This window comes from Cyanistes caeruleus, chromosome 18, assembly GCF_971803275.1.
Source record: "Cyanistes caeruleus chromosome 18, bCyaCae1.hap1.1, whole genome shotgun sequence".
Classification (NCBI taxonomy): Eukaryota; Metazoa; Chordata; class Aves; order Passeriformes; family Paridae; genus Cyanistes; species Cyanistes caeruleus.
The window spans coordinates 617927-635686 of record NC_141718.1 but is presented as its reverse complement, the minus strand read 5'-3'; the positions used below and the strand labels follow the sequence as shown (position 1 = coordinate 635686).

General features: G+C 46.5%; 1 protein-coding gene and 1 long non-coding RNA gene across 2 annotated transcripts; both read left to right on the top strand.

Moving 5' to 3' along the window:
- The first annotated feature begins 2415 nt into the window (after positions 1-2415).
- Positions 2416-5429, top strand: FZD10 (frizzled class receptor 10). Its single transcript, XM_023937206.2, has one exon. It carries the CDS (start codon positions 2416-2418, stop codon positions 4162-4164), a length of 1749 nt encoding a protein of 582 aa, XP_023792974.1. The 3' UTR covers positions 4165-5429.
- A 5975-nt stretch (positions 5430-11404) lies between these two features.
- Positions 11405-14294, top strand: LOC147649865 (uncharacterized). The gene is made up of 2 exons (XR_015277864.1): positions 11405-13035; positions 13187-14294. It is a non-coding gene; the product is annotated as an uncharacterized LOC147649865 (long non-coding RNA).
- Positions 14295-17760: the final 3466 nt, after the last annotated feature.

The window sequence follows — 17760 nt, the reverse complement described above, 5'->3', positions numbered from 1 at the left end:
AAAATACTTGTTGGAAAAAAAAAAAAAAAGAAAGAAAAACAAGTTCCCAAACAATCCAGTTGGATAAAACAAACATTGAATATGTGCCTGTTATGCATTATTTAAATTCTACTTTTTTATTATTATTTAAATTCTACTTTTTAAAGTAGAATTTACTTGTCCCCTGAAAAAGCTTTCCCCACACTTCCCTGCCACCCCCAGCTGAGCTCTCCAGAAGAGGAATCAGGATGAATACAAATACTAAGAAAACAGGCTTAGATTAATGAAGAATGGAAATGCCCCAGCACACCCTCTCTCTCACACACACAGACACTAAAATAAATAAAGCTCTTTTTCTGCTCATAACACTGCCGGCTTTTGAAACATTCCCTGAGGAATCTGCAAGTGTCCAAGGGGAGCTCGGTGCCCAAGACCAGTGCTTTATAAATATCATCTGCTCCGTGCACTGGACAGCCACAAAAAGGACCTGGCTTTCCAAGGCACCTTTTTATGATGCCTTTCACTCCTTGGCAAGAGCTGGCCTCATCTTCGGGGCTTGCAGAGACAAACATTAGCCCTGGTTTGTTGTCCTTGCTTGGATCCATTTCACCCTTATCACAGCTGAGGAAGCCAACAGTTTCCTTTCTAGAGCCGGTGGGGTATTAACTCTGACCCTGCGGGATTTGGGAGTTTCCAGGAGAATCCGTGCTCTTTTCGATAAGAAACAGGCACTAATGGAGAGGAGCATGAATGAAATGAAAGAGAGATTTTCCTTCTTCATTAATATGTTCGCTAAAACTGAGCTCGAAGGGGGGCGGGGAGCAGAGCTAGTCTTTGACTTCTGCTCGCTGCGCTCCTTTTCCGTCTGTGAAAGTGCGAGCTGTAGTTTGGCTGGGGATTAAACTCCCTCCTTCTCTAGCTCTGAGAGACCAGTAACCAAAATAAAGCTCAAAGCCCAACTTTGAAAGTAAACACAACTCGGTTTACAAAGATTCCCGTCTCCAAAAATCTCTAAGTATCTTGTCTTTAGTGGATGAAGAAACTTCCCCAAGGGTATGTCTCTCGTCCTCTAAGCATTTCTTATTTAAGGAAGAGGGAAAAAGAAAGCGAGCTACTTTTCGAGTGATGCCGTACTGTGATTAAAACCATAATCAGGTACTTTTCCAGCGATCCTGCCTGTCCTGTTCATTTAGGAATTCGAGACAAAGCACGCATTAGAAAAAAGCTGAGACTCCAGGCTGAAAACAACCATATTTTATGACCCTGGCAGCGAAGAGTTTACAGCACTCGCCATAAAATGCATCCTCCTCCCCACATCCTCCCTGCTAAAGCTTTGCCCCCCCTCCAATCAAGGCAGTCAAGGAGGCACCACCTTCAACCCTCTTATTAGGAGACACGAAGTCTGAAGCCTTGGCTCTCCCTGGCTTCCTACCTGAGCGGGGAGGGCAGGCTGACGCCTTCTACAGAAAAGATCTTGTTAAACTTTCAAGAGAGGGCAACGGGAGGGAAAGCAGAAAGGAAGGAAAAAGAGAAGGAGAGAGAAACAAATGGGGCTTTTTTCTAATCTGTGCCGATCAAGGAGAACCTGTAGGGGTCCTTAAGGAGGTTTCAAGGCGTTCCGAGTGATTGGAAAGTAATCACCGTGTCAGCTTCACCTTTCTCATGCAAAGTGGATGTCGTATGCGAGGCGGATCCTGCACAGGTTTTTTTTCTTCTTCTTCTTGGGTTTAGCTTTTTTTTTTTTTTTTTTTTTTTACTTGATTTTACCCTGGGATTCAGCCGCCCCCAGAAGCGGCAGCTGCTGCTGCGGCCCCCGGCGGCGGCGGGGCGGGGGCAGCGCGGCCGGCACAGGCAGCTCGCACACTGCAGCCCCGCTCGGCACAGCCGGCCTATCGCAGACCCGGAGCACAGCGAGGCGACCAGGGGGCACTTGCCAGGCCCCCCTCTTCAATGCCTTAGATATTTCCTCCCCCTCCTCCTCCTTTATTCCGCGCTCGGATAAACCAATCCCCAGCTCTCGGCAAGAAAGTGAGGAGCCGCGAGGCGCCGGAGCGAGGAGGATCCCCGGAGCCACCATCGCCGCCCGGGACGCGTGCGAGGGGCCGCGGCCATCCCCGGCAGCGAGCCCCGGGCAGCGGGCAGCGGCTGCGGGGAGCGCGGGGAAGGGAACCGGGCAGGATCGCCAAAGTGGAAGCCCGGCGAGCGGAAAGTTGCCGGGCCGCCCGCAGTAAGTTGGGCCGCTTTCCCTTCCGCCGGCCGCCGGGCGGGCGCTCCCCGCGGGGCCCGGGCGATGCTGCCCCGCCGGGCCGGCCCCGCGGCCCCGCCGCGCTCGGGGCCGCTGCTGCGGCGGGCACGGCCCGGGCGGCCGCCGCTCTGAGCCCCGCGGGGAGCGGCCCCGGGCCCCGGGCGCGCCCCGGCCGCGCTGCAGCCGCCAGCATGGGGCCGGCGGCCGGCAGCACCGCGCTGCTGCTCTGCTGGCTCAGCGCCTGCTGCGCTGCCATCAGCTCCATGGACATCGACCGCCCCGGCGACGGGAGGTGCCAGCCCATCGAGATCCCCATGTGCAAGGATATCGGCTACAACATGACGAGGATGCCGAACCTGATGGGGCACGAAAACCAAAGGGAAGCTGCCATTCAGCTGCACGAGTTTGCCCCCTTGGTGGAGTACGGGTGCCACAGCCATCTGAAATTTTTCCTGTGCTCCCTCTATGCCCCGATGTGCACGGAGCAGGTTTCTACCCCGATCCCAGCCTGCAGGGTGATGTGCGAGCAGGCGAGGCTGAAGTGCTCCCCGATTATGGAGCAGTTCAATTTCAAGTGGCCGGACTCCTTGGACTGCAGCAAACTGCCCAACAAGAACGACCCCAATTACCTGTGCATGGAAGCCCCCAACAACGGCTCGGATGAGCCGCCCAGGGGCTCCAGCATGCTGCCGCCCATGTTCCGTCCCCAGCGGCCCAGCAGCGGCCACGAGCTGCAGCAGCACAAGGACAGCCTGAGCAGAGCGTCCTGTGAAAACCCTGGCAAGTTCCACCATGTGGAAAAGAGCGCTTCCTGCGCGCCGCTCTGCACGCCAGGGGTTGATGTTTACTGGAGCAGGGATGACAAACAGTTCGCTGTCATTTGGATTGCCATCTGGTCCATCCTGTGCTTCTTCTCCAGCGCTTTCACTGTGCTCACTTTTCTCATAGATCCTCAGCGTTTCAAGTACCCCGAGAGGCCCATTATCTTCCTCTCCATGTGCTACTGTGTCTACTCGGTGGGGTACATCATCCGCCTCTTCTCGGGTGCCGAAAGCATTGCCTGCGACAGGGACAGCGGCCAGCTCTATGTCATCCAGGAGGGGCTGGAGAGCACTGGCTGCACCATCGTCTTCCTGGTTCTCTACTACTTTGGCATGGCCAGCTCCCTGTGGTGGGTGATCCTGACCTTGACGTGGTTTCTCGCGGCTGGGAAGAAGTGGGGGCACGAGGCCATCGAGGCCAACAGCAGCTACTTCCACCTGGCAGCGTGGGCCATCCCTGCCGTGAAGACCATCATGATCCTGGTGATGAGGAGGGTGGCTGGGGACGAGCTGACGGGGCTGTGCTACGTTGGCAGCATGGATGTGAACGCCTTGACGGGCTTTGTGCTCATTCCTTTGGCCTGTTATCTAATCATTGGCACTTCCTTTATCCTTTCTGGGTTTGTGGCCCTTTTTCATATCAGGAGGGTGATGAAAACAGGTGGAGAGAACACCGACAAGCTGGAGAAGCTTATGGTCAGGATTGGTGTCTTCTCAGTCTTGTATACAGTGCCTGCAACTTGTGTGATAGCTTGCTATTTTTACGAGAGGCTGAACATGGATTATTGGAAGATTGTGGCAACTCAACAGAAATGCAAGATGAACAATCAGACTAAAAATTTAGACTGCATGATGAATAACTCTATACCAGCAGTAGAAATTTTTATGGTCAAAATTTTTATGTTATTAGTTGTGGGCATTACTAGCGGCATGTGGATCTGGACTTCCAAGACTCTTCAGTCCTGGCAAAATGTTTGTAGTCGGAGATTAAAGAAGAGAAGCAGGAGAAAACCCGCGAGTGTTATTACGAGTAGTGGAATCTACAAAAAACCTCAACATCCACAGAAAGCTCACCTGGCAAAATACGAATCAGCATTACAGCCACCCACGTGCGTGTGACCAGGTTTTAGAAGAGACTGTCTCTCACCTCACAGACTTACAAATGTCCACAGTAGCAGTCAGAAATTAAAAAATGAATGGTGCTTTTTTTTTTTTTTTTTTTTTTTTTTGTCAGAACAGTTTAATATCTCAAGGCACAAAAATGTATCATGCTGAATTCAGGACCTGGTGAAAAACAAAAGGTAAACGTACTCATGGAAAAGTTTTCAGTGAAATATTGTGAATTAAAAGTCTGTTCTGTTACTAATGCGTAGTTAAGAATTACATCCATCCCTCAGATTAAAAAAAAACAACATAAAAACAAAACCAAACACAACAACCAACACTTCTTTAACTTTTTCATGTAGCAGTGCTGGGTTTCCATCAGCTGTGTGAGTAACAAGGTATAGCCGAGCTTTATGGAGCTATGGTTTGATTTCAGGAGTGCCCGAGTGAGCGCTGTCTCTGCAGGAACACGGGGTCCTGTCCTGAGCGAGGATGCTCTCTGGGAAACAGCCCCTGTGCTAACTTTCAAACCCTCCACAACTCCTCTCAGCCCAGGCTTTGGAGTGCCTAAAAACAGGCTCCATCTGTAATGCTCACCAATATTCTTTCACCAAAAGAGAAACTTCCTGCACCAGACACAAACTTTGTGAATAAGAATAATGTGCAATACATTTTTTTTTCTTACCGTGACGTGAAAAGAGAAACAAGTATTTTGCTGTACATAAAGACAACAAAAGAAATCTCTTAACAAAAGAACTAAGAGGTCTAGTCCTCAGAAACCCTTTAGTGTTACATTTTGTGGCTTTTTAATGGAAATCAAGCCAATGTTATACACGTTTGGACTGATTTGTGCAAAAAAAAAAGGGGGGGATCAATTCAAAGAGACCCAAAGGGCTTATTGACTCTTTCTATTGTTAAACAAATTCTCACTATGAATAGATCAAGAAGCACTAGATTCTGCAAAGGGAAGCTTTGTATAGAGTGATACTCTTTACTGTGCTGGGGGTGCACAGTTTTGTGCTGTATATATTTGTAATATACAATTATTTTTCATGCTCCACTATTTTATTAAAAATAAAATATGTTCTTTAGTTTGATAATTATGTGTGTTCTAAACTTTCTCTGATGTGCTTTGCAGTTAATAAACTTGTTTCTTGGATCATTTGGTAAAAGCACACTTTGAATATAATGGTTGTTATACTTGCCTGCAAGTATGAATAGAACAGTCCTTTACTCGAAAGAAATTGCGAGGTGCAGTGAAATAAATGGATTTTGAAGCACTTCTGCGAGCCTCTGCAACTGGGAAAACAGAATGGGCTTTAGCGATGCAAAAAGCTGCAGCGATGTGGAGCAGGACCGTGTTTACAAAGCACTGAGATTACAGCAGTGATCCTCGGTTAACACCCCTTCCCAACCTGCATGGGCTGTGCTCAGCATGTTAAACATCCTGCCTCACTTCTCACAGCTGGAACACAGCTCAGTCTCTACCCTCCAGGGATCTCCCCTTTCCAACGCCACCCAGAGCATCACCATTTGGGGGAAGTGCCAATGCAGGCTTTGAATGCTGCTTCAGGGAGGCTCCCTGATGAAGCTCCAATTGTCAGTACATTTCCGTGAAGTTTGCAGTGGAGTGTGGTTTTGTTGGAAGCTGAAGTTCTCCCTGAGCTTTTCCAGGCGCTGGCTGGGCAGGGTGCTCGGCTGCTGAGGCAGGGACAGAACTCCCTCTCACCCAGGCTGCTCCAGAAATGCCTTTGTCAGGGATCTCAGCACAGAAAGAACAGGTCTCAGTGGACTCCAGGAGAGTGGGGATCCTCGTGACAGTCAGGTTGTGGCTGGGAATTTTCCAACAAAAGCTTCTTTAGTGGTGGTCTGGTTTTTTATCAGTGTGACAGATAAATTCTTGCCTTTTGTACTCTTGAAGTGTTCCCAGCAGTGACGAGGAACTTGAGTGACAGAAATGATCTTGCAGTATTATCAATAATCTTCATGTCTAAAGTGCACATAGATAAAGCACCTTTTGATATCCAATTTATCTTTTGAGGAAAATCTCTCTTTGCTCTTTTGTGCCAGTGTGCCACTGTTTGACACAGGGCTTTGAGGTGCCCTGGGAGCTGATCCTGTCAGGGGACACAGAGCAGGACATTGCACTGGACATTGCACTGGACATTGCACTGAACATTGCACTGAACATTGCACCGAACATTGCACTGAACATTGCACTGGACATTGCACTGGACATTGCACTGGACATTGCACTGGACATTGCACTGAACATTGCACTGGACATTGCACTGGACATTGCACTGGACATTGCACTGGACATTGCACTTCTGCAACTGCTCAGTTAATGCCTGTGCACCTGTGCAGGCTCTGGCTGCATCGATGGCATTCCATCCTGAGAGAGTTTGAAAATAACCTGTGTGTTGCAGACTGCTGCAGGCAGTGCAGCACAGTCTGTTCAGTGTTCTGTGTGTGTGTCACCTTCCCAGGAAGGTGCGTGCTTATGGTGGAGAATCCTTCTGGTGGAGATTCCATCCCACACTGAATTCCTTCTGGCAGAAGGGTCAGTGCTGGCTTTCCCAGGACAGGTTTGTTCAGAGAAGGGTCCCAGGCCTCGTTCCAACGTGCATCAGTCACTGAAGTGAACATCTCACCATCTTTGTGGGCTCAGAACATGATTTGCTTTCATTGTTGGTGATGAGCTCTTACAGCCTGCTGCCAGGATTCTGGAAAAGAGTGAAGGTAGATGTTCAGCAGTGGCTGAGTTCCTGCTGCCATTCTGCATTTATTGCCTGTCAGCTTGGGCCCTTCATTGCCACCAGAGCAGAACTGCACCTTTTCCTATGAAAACCACAAATAATGCCTGGCTGGAGGCCTCGTGTCACAAGCAGATCCTTGCTAAACTGTAAACCAAGTATTCAGATTTTATTTCATGCTTGCAGTTATTCAGGAATTATTTGGGGGGGTTACTGGTAAGCAAATGAGATTCCTCTAGTACATAATGATGCTAATTCTTTATATCAGGACCAGCACCCTGTAAATGCAGCAGAATGTAATGACTGGCTTTGAGGACACCTTAAGAATTAATTAACTCAGAAATTGTACTTCTGGATGTCCCATAACTCCTAACAGTCTTAACAGTTTAATACTGAAGTTGCTACTTAAGGAATCGGAAGCTTATTACTGTTAAAGGAAAGTGATACACTTATTTTCAAAACAATTTAATATAGTTATTAATAATTAGCAGAGATTTGTATTCTTGTCTTAGAAGGCTTCATACTAGTTAAATGATAATAATACTAAAAGTCATTAAGGCAATATCTCAAAATTATTGCACTTCTTTATTTTTCACAATGATTTTAAATTTCAGTGAAAACATGTTTGTATTTTTATTTGTTGAATTTTATAGGATTTTTCTTTACTTCCAAGGCCCAATAGGTATTTGCTTATCTCAGACTTTTTAGGAAAAGTGTCTGTGTGTGGTTATTTTAACAACCCAGGCACTCCATAGGAAGGTTGCTGAGGAAGAAATGTCCAGTGGCATTTATCAGATAAAAATTCTACAAGAAATGCATTCTGTTGGTGTGTACATGCACTAAATCAAGAACCAGATGTTTGCCACAGGCCTGTGAACAGGTAAAAGAAAGGCAGAAAGTTCCTTTTTCTGGCAAAGGTAGCTTGGTAGAACAGGGTGATTTACTGAGGAGAGATTAATGAGGTAAGAGTATGAGATCAGCAGGGGAAAATGCGACTCAGGGCAAAACCCCACAAAATTCTAATTACGGTGGTAACAGTCTTGTTTCTCAGTGAAATGCTGATGCTTCTCATAAACAGCAAAACTATGAAGCTGAGCAGTTCAGGGTTTGGAGCTGACGTGTTGGGACACTCCGAGCAGCGCAGTGCAGGCACCGCGGCTCAGAGGATGTGAGGGGCTCAGCCCAGGAATGTTCAGATCCCTTATCGGGTTTTGCCCAAACAGAATTTCATGTGGCTGTTATTATGCAGCCATTATTCACATCTGGCTGTCATCCTGTGGCTGCAGAGAGCAGGAACAGCCCAGGAACAGCCGTGTCTGACACACACCCTGCTCCCCCCAGCCCTGGACACCGCTGGCTGCAAGGGGATGGCTCTGTAATGATGGGCTATTCCTGCTCAGGTGGGCTTTTGATGGCAGGTGGTCTCCAGCAACAGATGGCCTCAAAGGACGAGCTCCAGTGCGTTTGAGTTTAAAACATTTACACGTTTCTTAAAAAAAAAAATTGGAAATGTTATCCTCGTGTAATGTTTTTAAGTATTTCAGACAGAGTAGCCAAGTTATTAACAGTGACAGATGATAAATCAGGGCATCCTTTAAAAGGTGGGTGATGGTGATTATGTGGTCTTGGAGCTTGCTTTGATCAGAAGTGACAGCCCTGTAAGGTCTGTGCCACTCAATCCCCCCTGAAGGGAGATCAGCACCTGTTTGCACTTTGAGGCTCCTCTACCTCCCACTGCCTTCCAGCACTATTTCATCTTTTTTAACACACTTGATGTTGATTAGCTTTAAGCAAAGTCATTATTCATTTACAAAACACTCCTTGATGGAGCTGGCTCTGAACTGTTTCAGTGGCAGTGTTTGTGTAACAGTTAAGGAAGTATCAGCATCCCCACTACAGAAGCTTTGTTTTCAGGGAGCCACAAGTTACAATCAGCCTGAGTGCTAATATGAACCTGGTTCCCATTATTTTTCTGTCCAGACAATGGTACATGCTGCCCTTGGATGTGTTCAGCTCTAGCCTGCTGTATCTTCCCACGTTTGTCCAGCAGAGACACAGGATCAGCTCTGTGCAGAACCGACTTGCAGCTCAGGAAATTGCTCCAGTTTGAGCTCCAAGTAGGTCTTGCTTGGGAAGTGCAATGGATATTTCCAGAAAACAGCACAGCCAGGCTTTCACTCCACCAAGGGCTGACAAGTGCCAGAAGTGAGTGCCGTGGTTATTCGCTGTTGTAAGGCAGGACTGGGCAGGGTCCTGGCAGGGCAGATGTGAATTCCCTGCAGGCAGCAGGGTGGGATGGGGCAGTCCCAGGGCTCTGGGAACACTCTGGGCCCCCCCAGCTGCTCTGGGGGCCCAGCTCTGCTTTTCCTGTGCCAGCAAAGTGCAAGCTTTGGGGAGTTGTACATCAAAGGCAGGACGGAGTGATCCTTCTGTGTGTTTCTAGGGCATTGTTTAAAGAGGAATTCCTTCAGTTTGTTGTCATTAGTTTTTTCCTTCCATTCTTCAAGATCTCCTCACAGATCTGCTCCACTGAAGTCAATGGGTGCCAAGCTAAATTCAGTGTATGTTTTGAATCGAACTTCCTATCTCAGGGAAAGCATGAGCTACAGGAAAAGTCATTATTTTGGGGTCTTTTTCCCACATCAGAGCATCTTTTGAAAATCCTGATGTGACATAAACTCATTATATAGGAAAACGAAGTGAATGAAGTGAATGAAGCCATTTCAATTATATTTTCAAAATGTGCTGCTATGTTAGAATGGACAAAGCCCAGGATGTTGCAAAAGCACCTGACATCTCAAAATGAAATTCAGAAATACTGGATGTCGATAATGTTGGAATGAAGAATTATTTTTGTCTTTTTAAAAATCTTTTTAGTACATTTTGGCTTTCTGAGCACCCACATTTATTGCAGAATGCTCAGCATGAATAAATCTGCATTTCCTGCGGTTGAGGCAGCTCCCCAGGGATGCTGCAGGCAGTTCCCAGCTCTGCTGCAGCCTGTGCCTCTCCCGAGGGGCTCGGAGCTGCAGCTCCCAGCGAGGAGCAGATCTGGACTGGAGCCCTGGCCCTGGGTTCCTCCTCCCCTCAGTGATCAGCACCTCCATTCCCCTTCCCCTCTCCTCCGCTGCTCATCATCCTTTCATCATCTGCATGTGCCTGGCTCCCCTTCCCCTCCTCTCGAGTGATGCCTCCCCACGCTCTCTAATCTGCCCACACACAGCTCTGTGCTACTGGCCAGGACCTGCCGCTGCTTTCAGCTCTTTTTGTTCCACAGAAACCAAAAGAGATTTCAAACTTGTGTTTTATCTTTCTTTTTTTGGGTAACGACTGTGTTAAGAAGCAGAGGTTCAAAGTTCTGGGCTACCAAAGGTGCTGAGGAACACAGGAGACTGTCGAGAAGAGACTGCCAGGTGCCTTAAACCTGAAAATGCTCTTTTGTGGAAGACAGCCATTGTTTGGTTCTGTCTTGTATATTTGTTATTTTATAGTTCCTTTATCTGAGACTAATGTCTGTGAGAAATAAAAAACAGGAAAGGGACAAAGAACATTTGATCAGTTGATAAAACAGGGGGAAAGAAGCCCCCACCTTTCACTCCAAAGCTTTCAGCCTGAGGAGAGCTTTTCACCTGAAAGCTGCTGAGCTTTGCCCAGCTCTAGGCAGCTGCTGTGACAGAACATTCCAGGTGTCCTGAGCCTGATCCTCATCTCCTGCCCTGCTCCAGCCCCAGATCATCCTGACTGCTCTGCTTCTGGGAGCAGATCTCAAACCTGGCCTGTGATCCCCACACTCATTTAATAACACTGGATTCATGGCATTGACATCCAGACCTTGGGTACTCTCTCACTTGTGCCATTTCTCTTCTTTCTAAGATTTTAGCGGTCAAAATATTTTTATTTCATATTGCCAGCGTTTTGTCTTGTAAGTGGATTTTTAAAAGGACAGGTTTCTATTGAGGTTTTACACCTTTAATTCCTGTAGGTATTGGGGGTGGTTTTAATCATGTCATCTTTTTTTTCTTTTTAAAATTACATAAAAAAACTTTCTGTTCTTCAGGATCCTGATTTGAACTATGAGATATGACAGTTTCCTTAGGCCTCTCATCCTTTTACAACAGTCTTGATGCAGCCTTTTTGTTTCTTCAGTGAGCCTTTCTTGTTTGACATAAGGCATGTTAGTCACATTTTCATAAGTTATTCATTGACAATTAGTAGAGAATAAAAACCAAGCTACATATCTACATACACTTTTTATGCTAAATTCATGTATTCAATCTGAAACCAGGCAAAAAATGCCATTTAGTTAAGTATAGGCATGGTGATAACTACAAAGGTAATTTTAAGGATGGAACACTGCACCAAATAAATCTGAATTGTGGGATTTGAAAGATCAATTATCACTCTAGATTGTTTTACACTTGCAAATCTTTTTAGGTGTTTTTAATAATTTCCCTGTTAGCAATTTGCAGGTGAGTTGCAGCATAGCACGAGCCCCATGAGCAGGGTGCAGCAGGACCATTGTGGATCTTCATGGCAATCCCAGGCAAGAGGTGCAGCCAATTTATGGAACAGCACTTCTGCTCAGGCTGGAGTTTCATTCCCAACCCAATCCCAGGTTATCTCAGCTTTGTGCCTTCCTTACGGTGGGGTGAGGTTACTCTGAACAGAGTGGCTGTTTCCAACACCATCATGGCTAAGAAGGAACAGACAAAAACCTTCTCCCACAACTTGAAGTCAGCTCCTGGCAGGGTTTTTTGTCTCTCTAGAATTTATCTTGTCTTTCCCCTGTTGCTTTTAAATCTTTACATGAGGCCATTCAGAGCTGAGCTCTGCATTCCAGGGCTGTGGAACAGAGCAGCAGATCTGTTTTGTTACATCTTGTCCTGTCACAGCCAAAGAATCATCCAGCACATTTCATCAGCCAGGGTGAGCCTGTGTTTCAGCCTAGCTCATCTGGAGCAGCTCCTGCAATGCTTGAAATCTCTGAAACTCACCAAGAGGACTTGACAAGTGCAGTGGCTGCTGCTGCCAGCATCCCCAGGGATGCTGCAGAGTGCTCTGCTGCTCAGCCCTTGGGAGCTGCCTCCAGAGCAGGGGCCACTGCTGCAGGGGAGCTTTGTTTTCCTCTGTGCTGACACAGGAGCACCAAGAGTGCACCAAATTTTATGTTTCTTTTCACACTCTGTAATAGCTCTTCAAGGACCTCCTTTGCATATCTAACAAGGAGAACTGTGGGAAAGAGAATCCTGAATCGTGAATGCTGTAGGGCTGTCTTTGATAGAAAATTTCACAGGAAAGTAAACACTGACTGTGTCTGTATGGAGAGAGGGGAAACTTTGCGACCTGTGAGCTCCTCCAGAAAAGAGGGGAGAAGGGAAATTGAGCACAGGTAGTAAACAGGCTAAAGACACTGGGACCAGAGCCATAGGAGAGGGGAAGGAGAAAAGGCCTCAGGGGAGTTGGCTTTGTTTAAGTCCCGAGGCCAGAGATGCACAAACTCAACTGCTCATGTTTGCACATTAATCTGATCTGGTGCCCAGCAGTTTGGTTTCCATTGCACTGCTCTGACCCCTGCTCTCCTCACAGATACAGAAAAGCATTCAGGGTTTTGATTCCACGCTTCCCTGGTTATCCTGGCTAACTGCATCAATATTTGGGGTGGAATCTGATTATCTGATTATCTATGCACAATATCTTACACAATTAGAAGAGTACCACAGTGTGACAACTTTTGATAAACTGAAGTTGCCACTGTATGGTTTTGGAAACAAATCACAATGCAGTGGCAAGAGAAGGTTTGAAGAATAATCAAATTCAGAATTCCAGCCATTACTGGTTTTGTTAATTAGCTTATCTGGGGCAACAGGTTCTTCTGCATATTTCTTTGAAAAATCCACCCTTGGAGCCCGCAGAGTCTGGACTGTGAAGGGTGTATTACACACCTCTTTGATCAGCTTTAAAAGCTCAAAGCCCTTCATTTGCAGGATATGATAAAACCAGATTTAAGGCAGAAGAAGGCACATCCTTTACTCTTTATTTTAACTCCCAAGTTTGGCTTCACACGGGCTGACACCCAGAAGCAGTGGAGGGTTCACAGATCTATGGTGGCAGAGAGTTTTTGGGGCTGGCAGTGTTCTGGAAGTGATCCTGGAGGCAGAAGCTTTCTCAGAGGTGCTGGCAGTGTTCTGGAAGTGATCCTGGAGGCAGAAGCTGTCTCAGAGGTGCTGGCAGTGTTCTGGAAGTGATCCTGGAGGCAGAAGCTGTCTCAGAGGTGCTGGCAGTGTTCTGGAAGTGATCCTGGAGGCAGGAGCTGTCTCAGAGGTGCTGGCAGTGTTCTGGAAGTGATCCTGGAGGCAGAAGCTGTCTCAGAGGTGCAGCAGCCGCTGTGGATGTCCCTGTCCTGCAGGACCCCCGTGTTCATGGGGACTCCATGGATGTGCATTTAACACATCCAAGAGCTGCTGTTTGAAATGCAACCCCAAGCAAACTCCCCGTGTCTGCAGCAGAGCTCAGGATGCAGGAGACTGATGTTCTGCTTCCCCGTTTGATGTCTTTAACACAACAGACATATCTACAACTTGGCATTTAAAAACAGCAACAAAAACAAACAAGTTGGGGTCGTTTACATAACAAAAAGCTCCTTGGCCTTGCAGGAGGCTCCTTTGAAATGTCCGATTGTTCCTGGCACTGATGGAGAGGATCTGCCTGCTCTGGAGCTCAGCCTCTTGTTCCACACACACACCAAAAGGCAACATTTCGGTAAATGAGATTTCTTCCTTCCACAACGTCTGAAAAACCAGACCAAAACCAAAGCCCAAGCTGCAGGCGCTCCACTATTATCTGTTTTTTCCTAAAGTAGTCTTTTTGAAGCACTAGTGCCAGCTTTGCAGCTGATTTTAACAAGTACAGAATCTGCTTGTGACTGAAGTAGAAGTGTACAATTCACACCACAGCTCCACAGTAACCCTGGGTCACTGCAATGAGTGCTTCATGGCTTGTTTTCTCATTTTATCTATTCAAAAGCACACAGGACTCAAAGAGCTGTAGTCTGGGAGTAGTGTAAATGTAAATGACAAGTATCCTTTTCTATCATCACAATCTGGCAATACATGAAACTCTCACCGTGTGAATGTTGAGCACGTTGATATTTCAAACAGTAAATCATATTTCAAGGCACGCTTAATCTTTTAGATTTGTACTTTAAATGTACAAGCAGCACTTCAAGAAACTGTGTAGTCAGGTTTTGGTGGGGGTTTTGTGTTTGTTTTTTTTTTTTTTACAAGGAAGATCTCTCCTTTTCATTTTGGTTATTTGCAGAAGTAATGTCTGAAGACAACAAAAACAACCAGTAAAACAAATTCCCGTGTTAATTAGAGCTGTTCATGTTAGGAGAGGAATGGCTGGTGTCTGTTCTCTGTGTTCCCATGGGACAAGTGACACATGATTAATGTGTTAGTGGTGTATCTCAGACCTCTGATGAAAAATAAATTGAGTACAGTGAAAGTGGTAGAGTGATCCCTTAAAATATATTGTGGCACTCTAGAGCAGAACAGAACCCTGGATCAGGAAATCAAATAACCCTCAGTTTCATGGGTTTGAGTGTGCTGTCCTAGACCTTTGTATGGCTCCAGGCAGTGCAATACCTGATCCCCTGGAACTGTGGGATTGTTAATCCAAATATTGGCACCACAGCTCTACCAGCCTGTCACAGATGGAGACCTGAAAGGCACCAGGGTGGGGAGAACCCTTCCCAGCTGGGGAGACAGGAAGGTGTGGATACACCACAGATTTGGGATTTGGGATACAGCACAGCTCTGGGATACAGCACAGCTCTGGATTTGGGATACAGCACAGCTCTGGGATTTGGAATACAGCACAGCTCTGGGATACAGCACAGCTCTGGGATTTGGAATACAGCACAGCTCTGGGATACAGCACAGCTCTGGGATTTGGGATACAGCACAGATCTGGGATACAGCACAGCTCTGGGATTTGGGATACAGCACAGCTCTGGGATTTGGGATACAGCACAGCTCTGGGATTTGGGATACAGCACAGCTCTGGGATTTGGGATACAGCACAGCTCTGGGATTTGGGATACAGCACAGCTCTGGATTTGGGATACAGCACAGCTCTGGGATACAGCACAGCTCTGGATTTGGGATACAGCACAGCTCTGGGATTTGGGATACAGCACAGATCTGGGATTTGGGATACAGCACAGATCTGGGATTTGGGATACAGCACAGCTCTGGGATACAGCACAGCTCTGGATTTGGGATACAGCACAGCTCTGGGACAGCAGCAGCAGCTCAGATCTGCAGGAGCCCAGGTTCCTCAGGAGCTTTGGGCACACAGCAGGAGAGGTTGGTCCCTGTCTCTCAGCAGGCAGCTGGAGCTCTCTGACAGATCTGGGTGCTCCAGTGCCAGAACATTCATGAAGCTGCTGGACTCGTTGGTGCTCGTGGAGAGAGCTGATATCTCACCAGGGCTCCCACATCTTCCTGGATTCCTGTGGCTGGAGGAACCAGCTTTTTTTGTAAAAGAGCAAGACTGTATCTCACCTCTGGGCTGGCTCTTTCATCTTCATAAAGCTGGTGAGAGCAAAACCTTGAATAACCAGTCTAAAATGGAGCAGTAAAACTAAGGCAGAGCAACAGAGGGACATGGCTTTTGGAGGGGAGGTTGAATGGAAGGTGCTGGAAGAGACTGGAGCTTGAGATATTTAATATGTGGGAATACCTGGTGACTTATGGACTTCTCATATTTTATACAATACAACATGTCAGTGGGTGATAAGAATTTTATTTTCTGCTTTATAATCATTCATAAAACTGTCTTGATGAGGTTTGGGAGCAATCAAAATCATGGGTAATAAAAATAACAGATATTGTCTGGGACAATAGGATTGCAACATACACCCCAGTTTTGCATTTCATGGAACAGTTATTGCACCTCAGATGTTACAGAGCAACGTCTCTTTGTCAATCATTTCTTCTGCTAATGTATAGTTACTCTACAGTCCAGAGATTCTGCATTACAGTCACACCTTTTTGCTGGAGGAGTTTGATTCATCTGCCAAAATCTAGCATTTTCCTTAGGTTATCTAAGAAATCTTCCTCAGGAATTTAAGTCTGTGCTCTGCCCAGCTCTTAAAAATCAGACAACTACAAAAGAGATTTGAGGCAGCTGATACCATCAGCACAGTAAATTATTCTCGTAAAGAAAATAATAAACTATAAGAAAACTTTACAAATTCTATTCTATCTCTTGTTCCCCAAGAGGGAATCTTTAAAACAATTGGAAATGGGGTGAGCACAGTTTATTTTATTGAGATGCTGTGGGTTATTTGAGGGATTTAAAGAAAATCCCTCTTTTTGTTTGTGACCTTGGCACAGTCTGTGATTGGCCACCGTGCTTTGAGAGCGCCTGTGCCAGGCAGAAATGGGGCTGATGCAATTACTGGGAAATCATCTTTTCCTGTCAGTTAGGAAATCTGTCAGTGAGAAAAAGGAAAAAATGGCCCATGTTTCTATTTTTCCTTTCAACTGCTCCACCTATGAACTGGGCCACACACCCTTGGTGAGCACAGTATGGACAAGAAAGGCTGGGCTCAGTGATGTGAATAACTACAGAAACCAGAGTGTCTGAGGAGCTCTCATAGACACAGGCAGTGCAGAACACCCAGAGAAAGCTCAGCTCAGAATGGATAAGTAGAGGATCTCATCTCCAGGATTCAGTTATTGCTGTGATGGAATTGCACAAGGGCAGGAGGGAGCGATGCCCCTTTCCCCCAGCAGCCCCCGCCCATGGCAGCAGTGCTGGAGGGTGATTAAAGCATTGTAATAACTGTTCAGAATGTGTCAGCCTTGCCTGCAGCTTCACCATCAGCTCAGCTCACACCCTTCCCCTTGCTTTTTGCTCCACCCAAGCTTCGGTTTCCTGCACCCACTCATGGCTCCTGTGCTGTCTTTCCATGGTGGCTCAAACAGCCTCCCACTTTCCTCCCAGTAATAACTGCTCTGTCCATTAATCAAACGTGCCTGAATTAATCACTATCAGCTCTAATGGATATTCTGATCTGTTAGCAGCTGGCTGTGTAGGGAGGATAGAGGGCAGGCCCCAGGTGAGCAAAGCCAGGAGAGCTGGGTGTGTGTGCAGGGAGGAAAGCTGGGGCAGCTGCTCTGGGCTGAGTTGGAAGCAGGGAGCGTTTTCCATCCTGAAGAAAAGAAGAGGTAACATGAAACAAGTTCAGTAGGTGTGTGGAGGAGACCATGGCTTAGGACAGGACCTTGAGGTGGGCTTTTCACCTGGTGCTTTATGATTTACAGCTCTCCCCAATGGGCTTGGAAAGCTGCTTGAACTCTTCTTCACTTAAAGTTTATTTTTTACAAACATCATGGTGTGTGGATTCTCACTGGCTGTAAGAGACAGAAAGGATGTTTTCCATTTTGATGTACAATTTGACTACTTCTTTGCTCCAAAACTCACTGAAAAACACATTGTTTGGTTATTATTACTTTTTGATTTGGACTATTTTAAACCCACAAGTATTTTTTGTTTTGTTTTAGTTTTTTTTTGTTTTATTTTGGGTGGGATTTTTAGCTCTTATAAAAGAAATTCCCCTCCTATCCAAACTAAAATCTCATCACATTTCTCTGACAGCAGTTTGCCTAAAACCTCTGGTCCTTCCTTTTTCTGAGGACAGAGTGGAGTGCAAATATTGTCATCCTCAGGGTGTACAAGGTGAACTCTACTTTTTATTTTCTTTCTCTGTCTCTAGTTCATCACAACTAAGCCCCATGGAAAGCCCAGAATTTCTTTTTGCATCTTTCTAAACCCCCTTTTCTGTCTC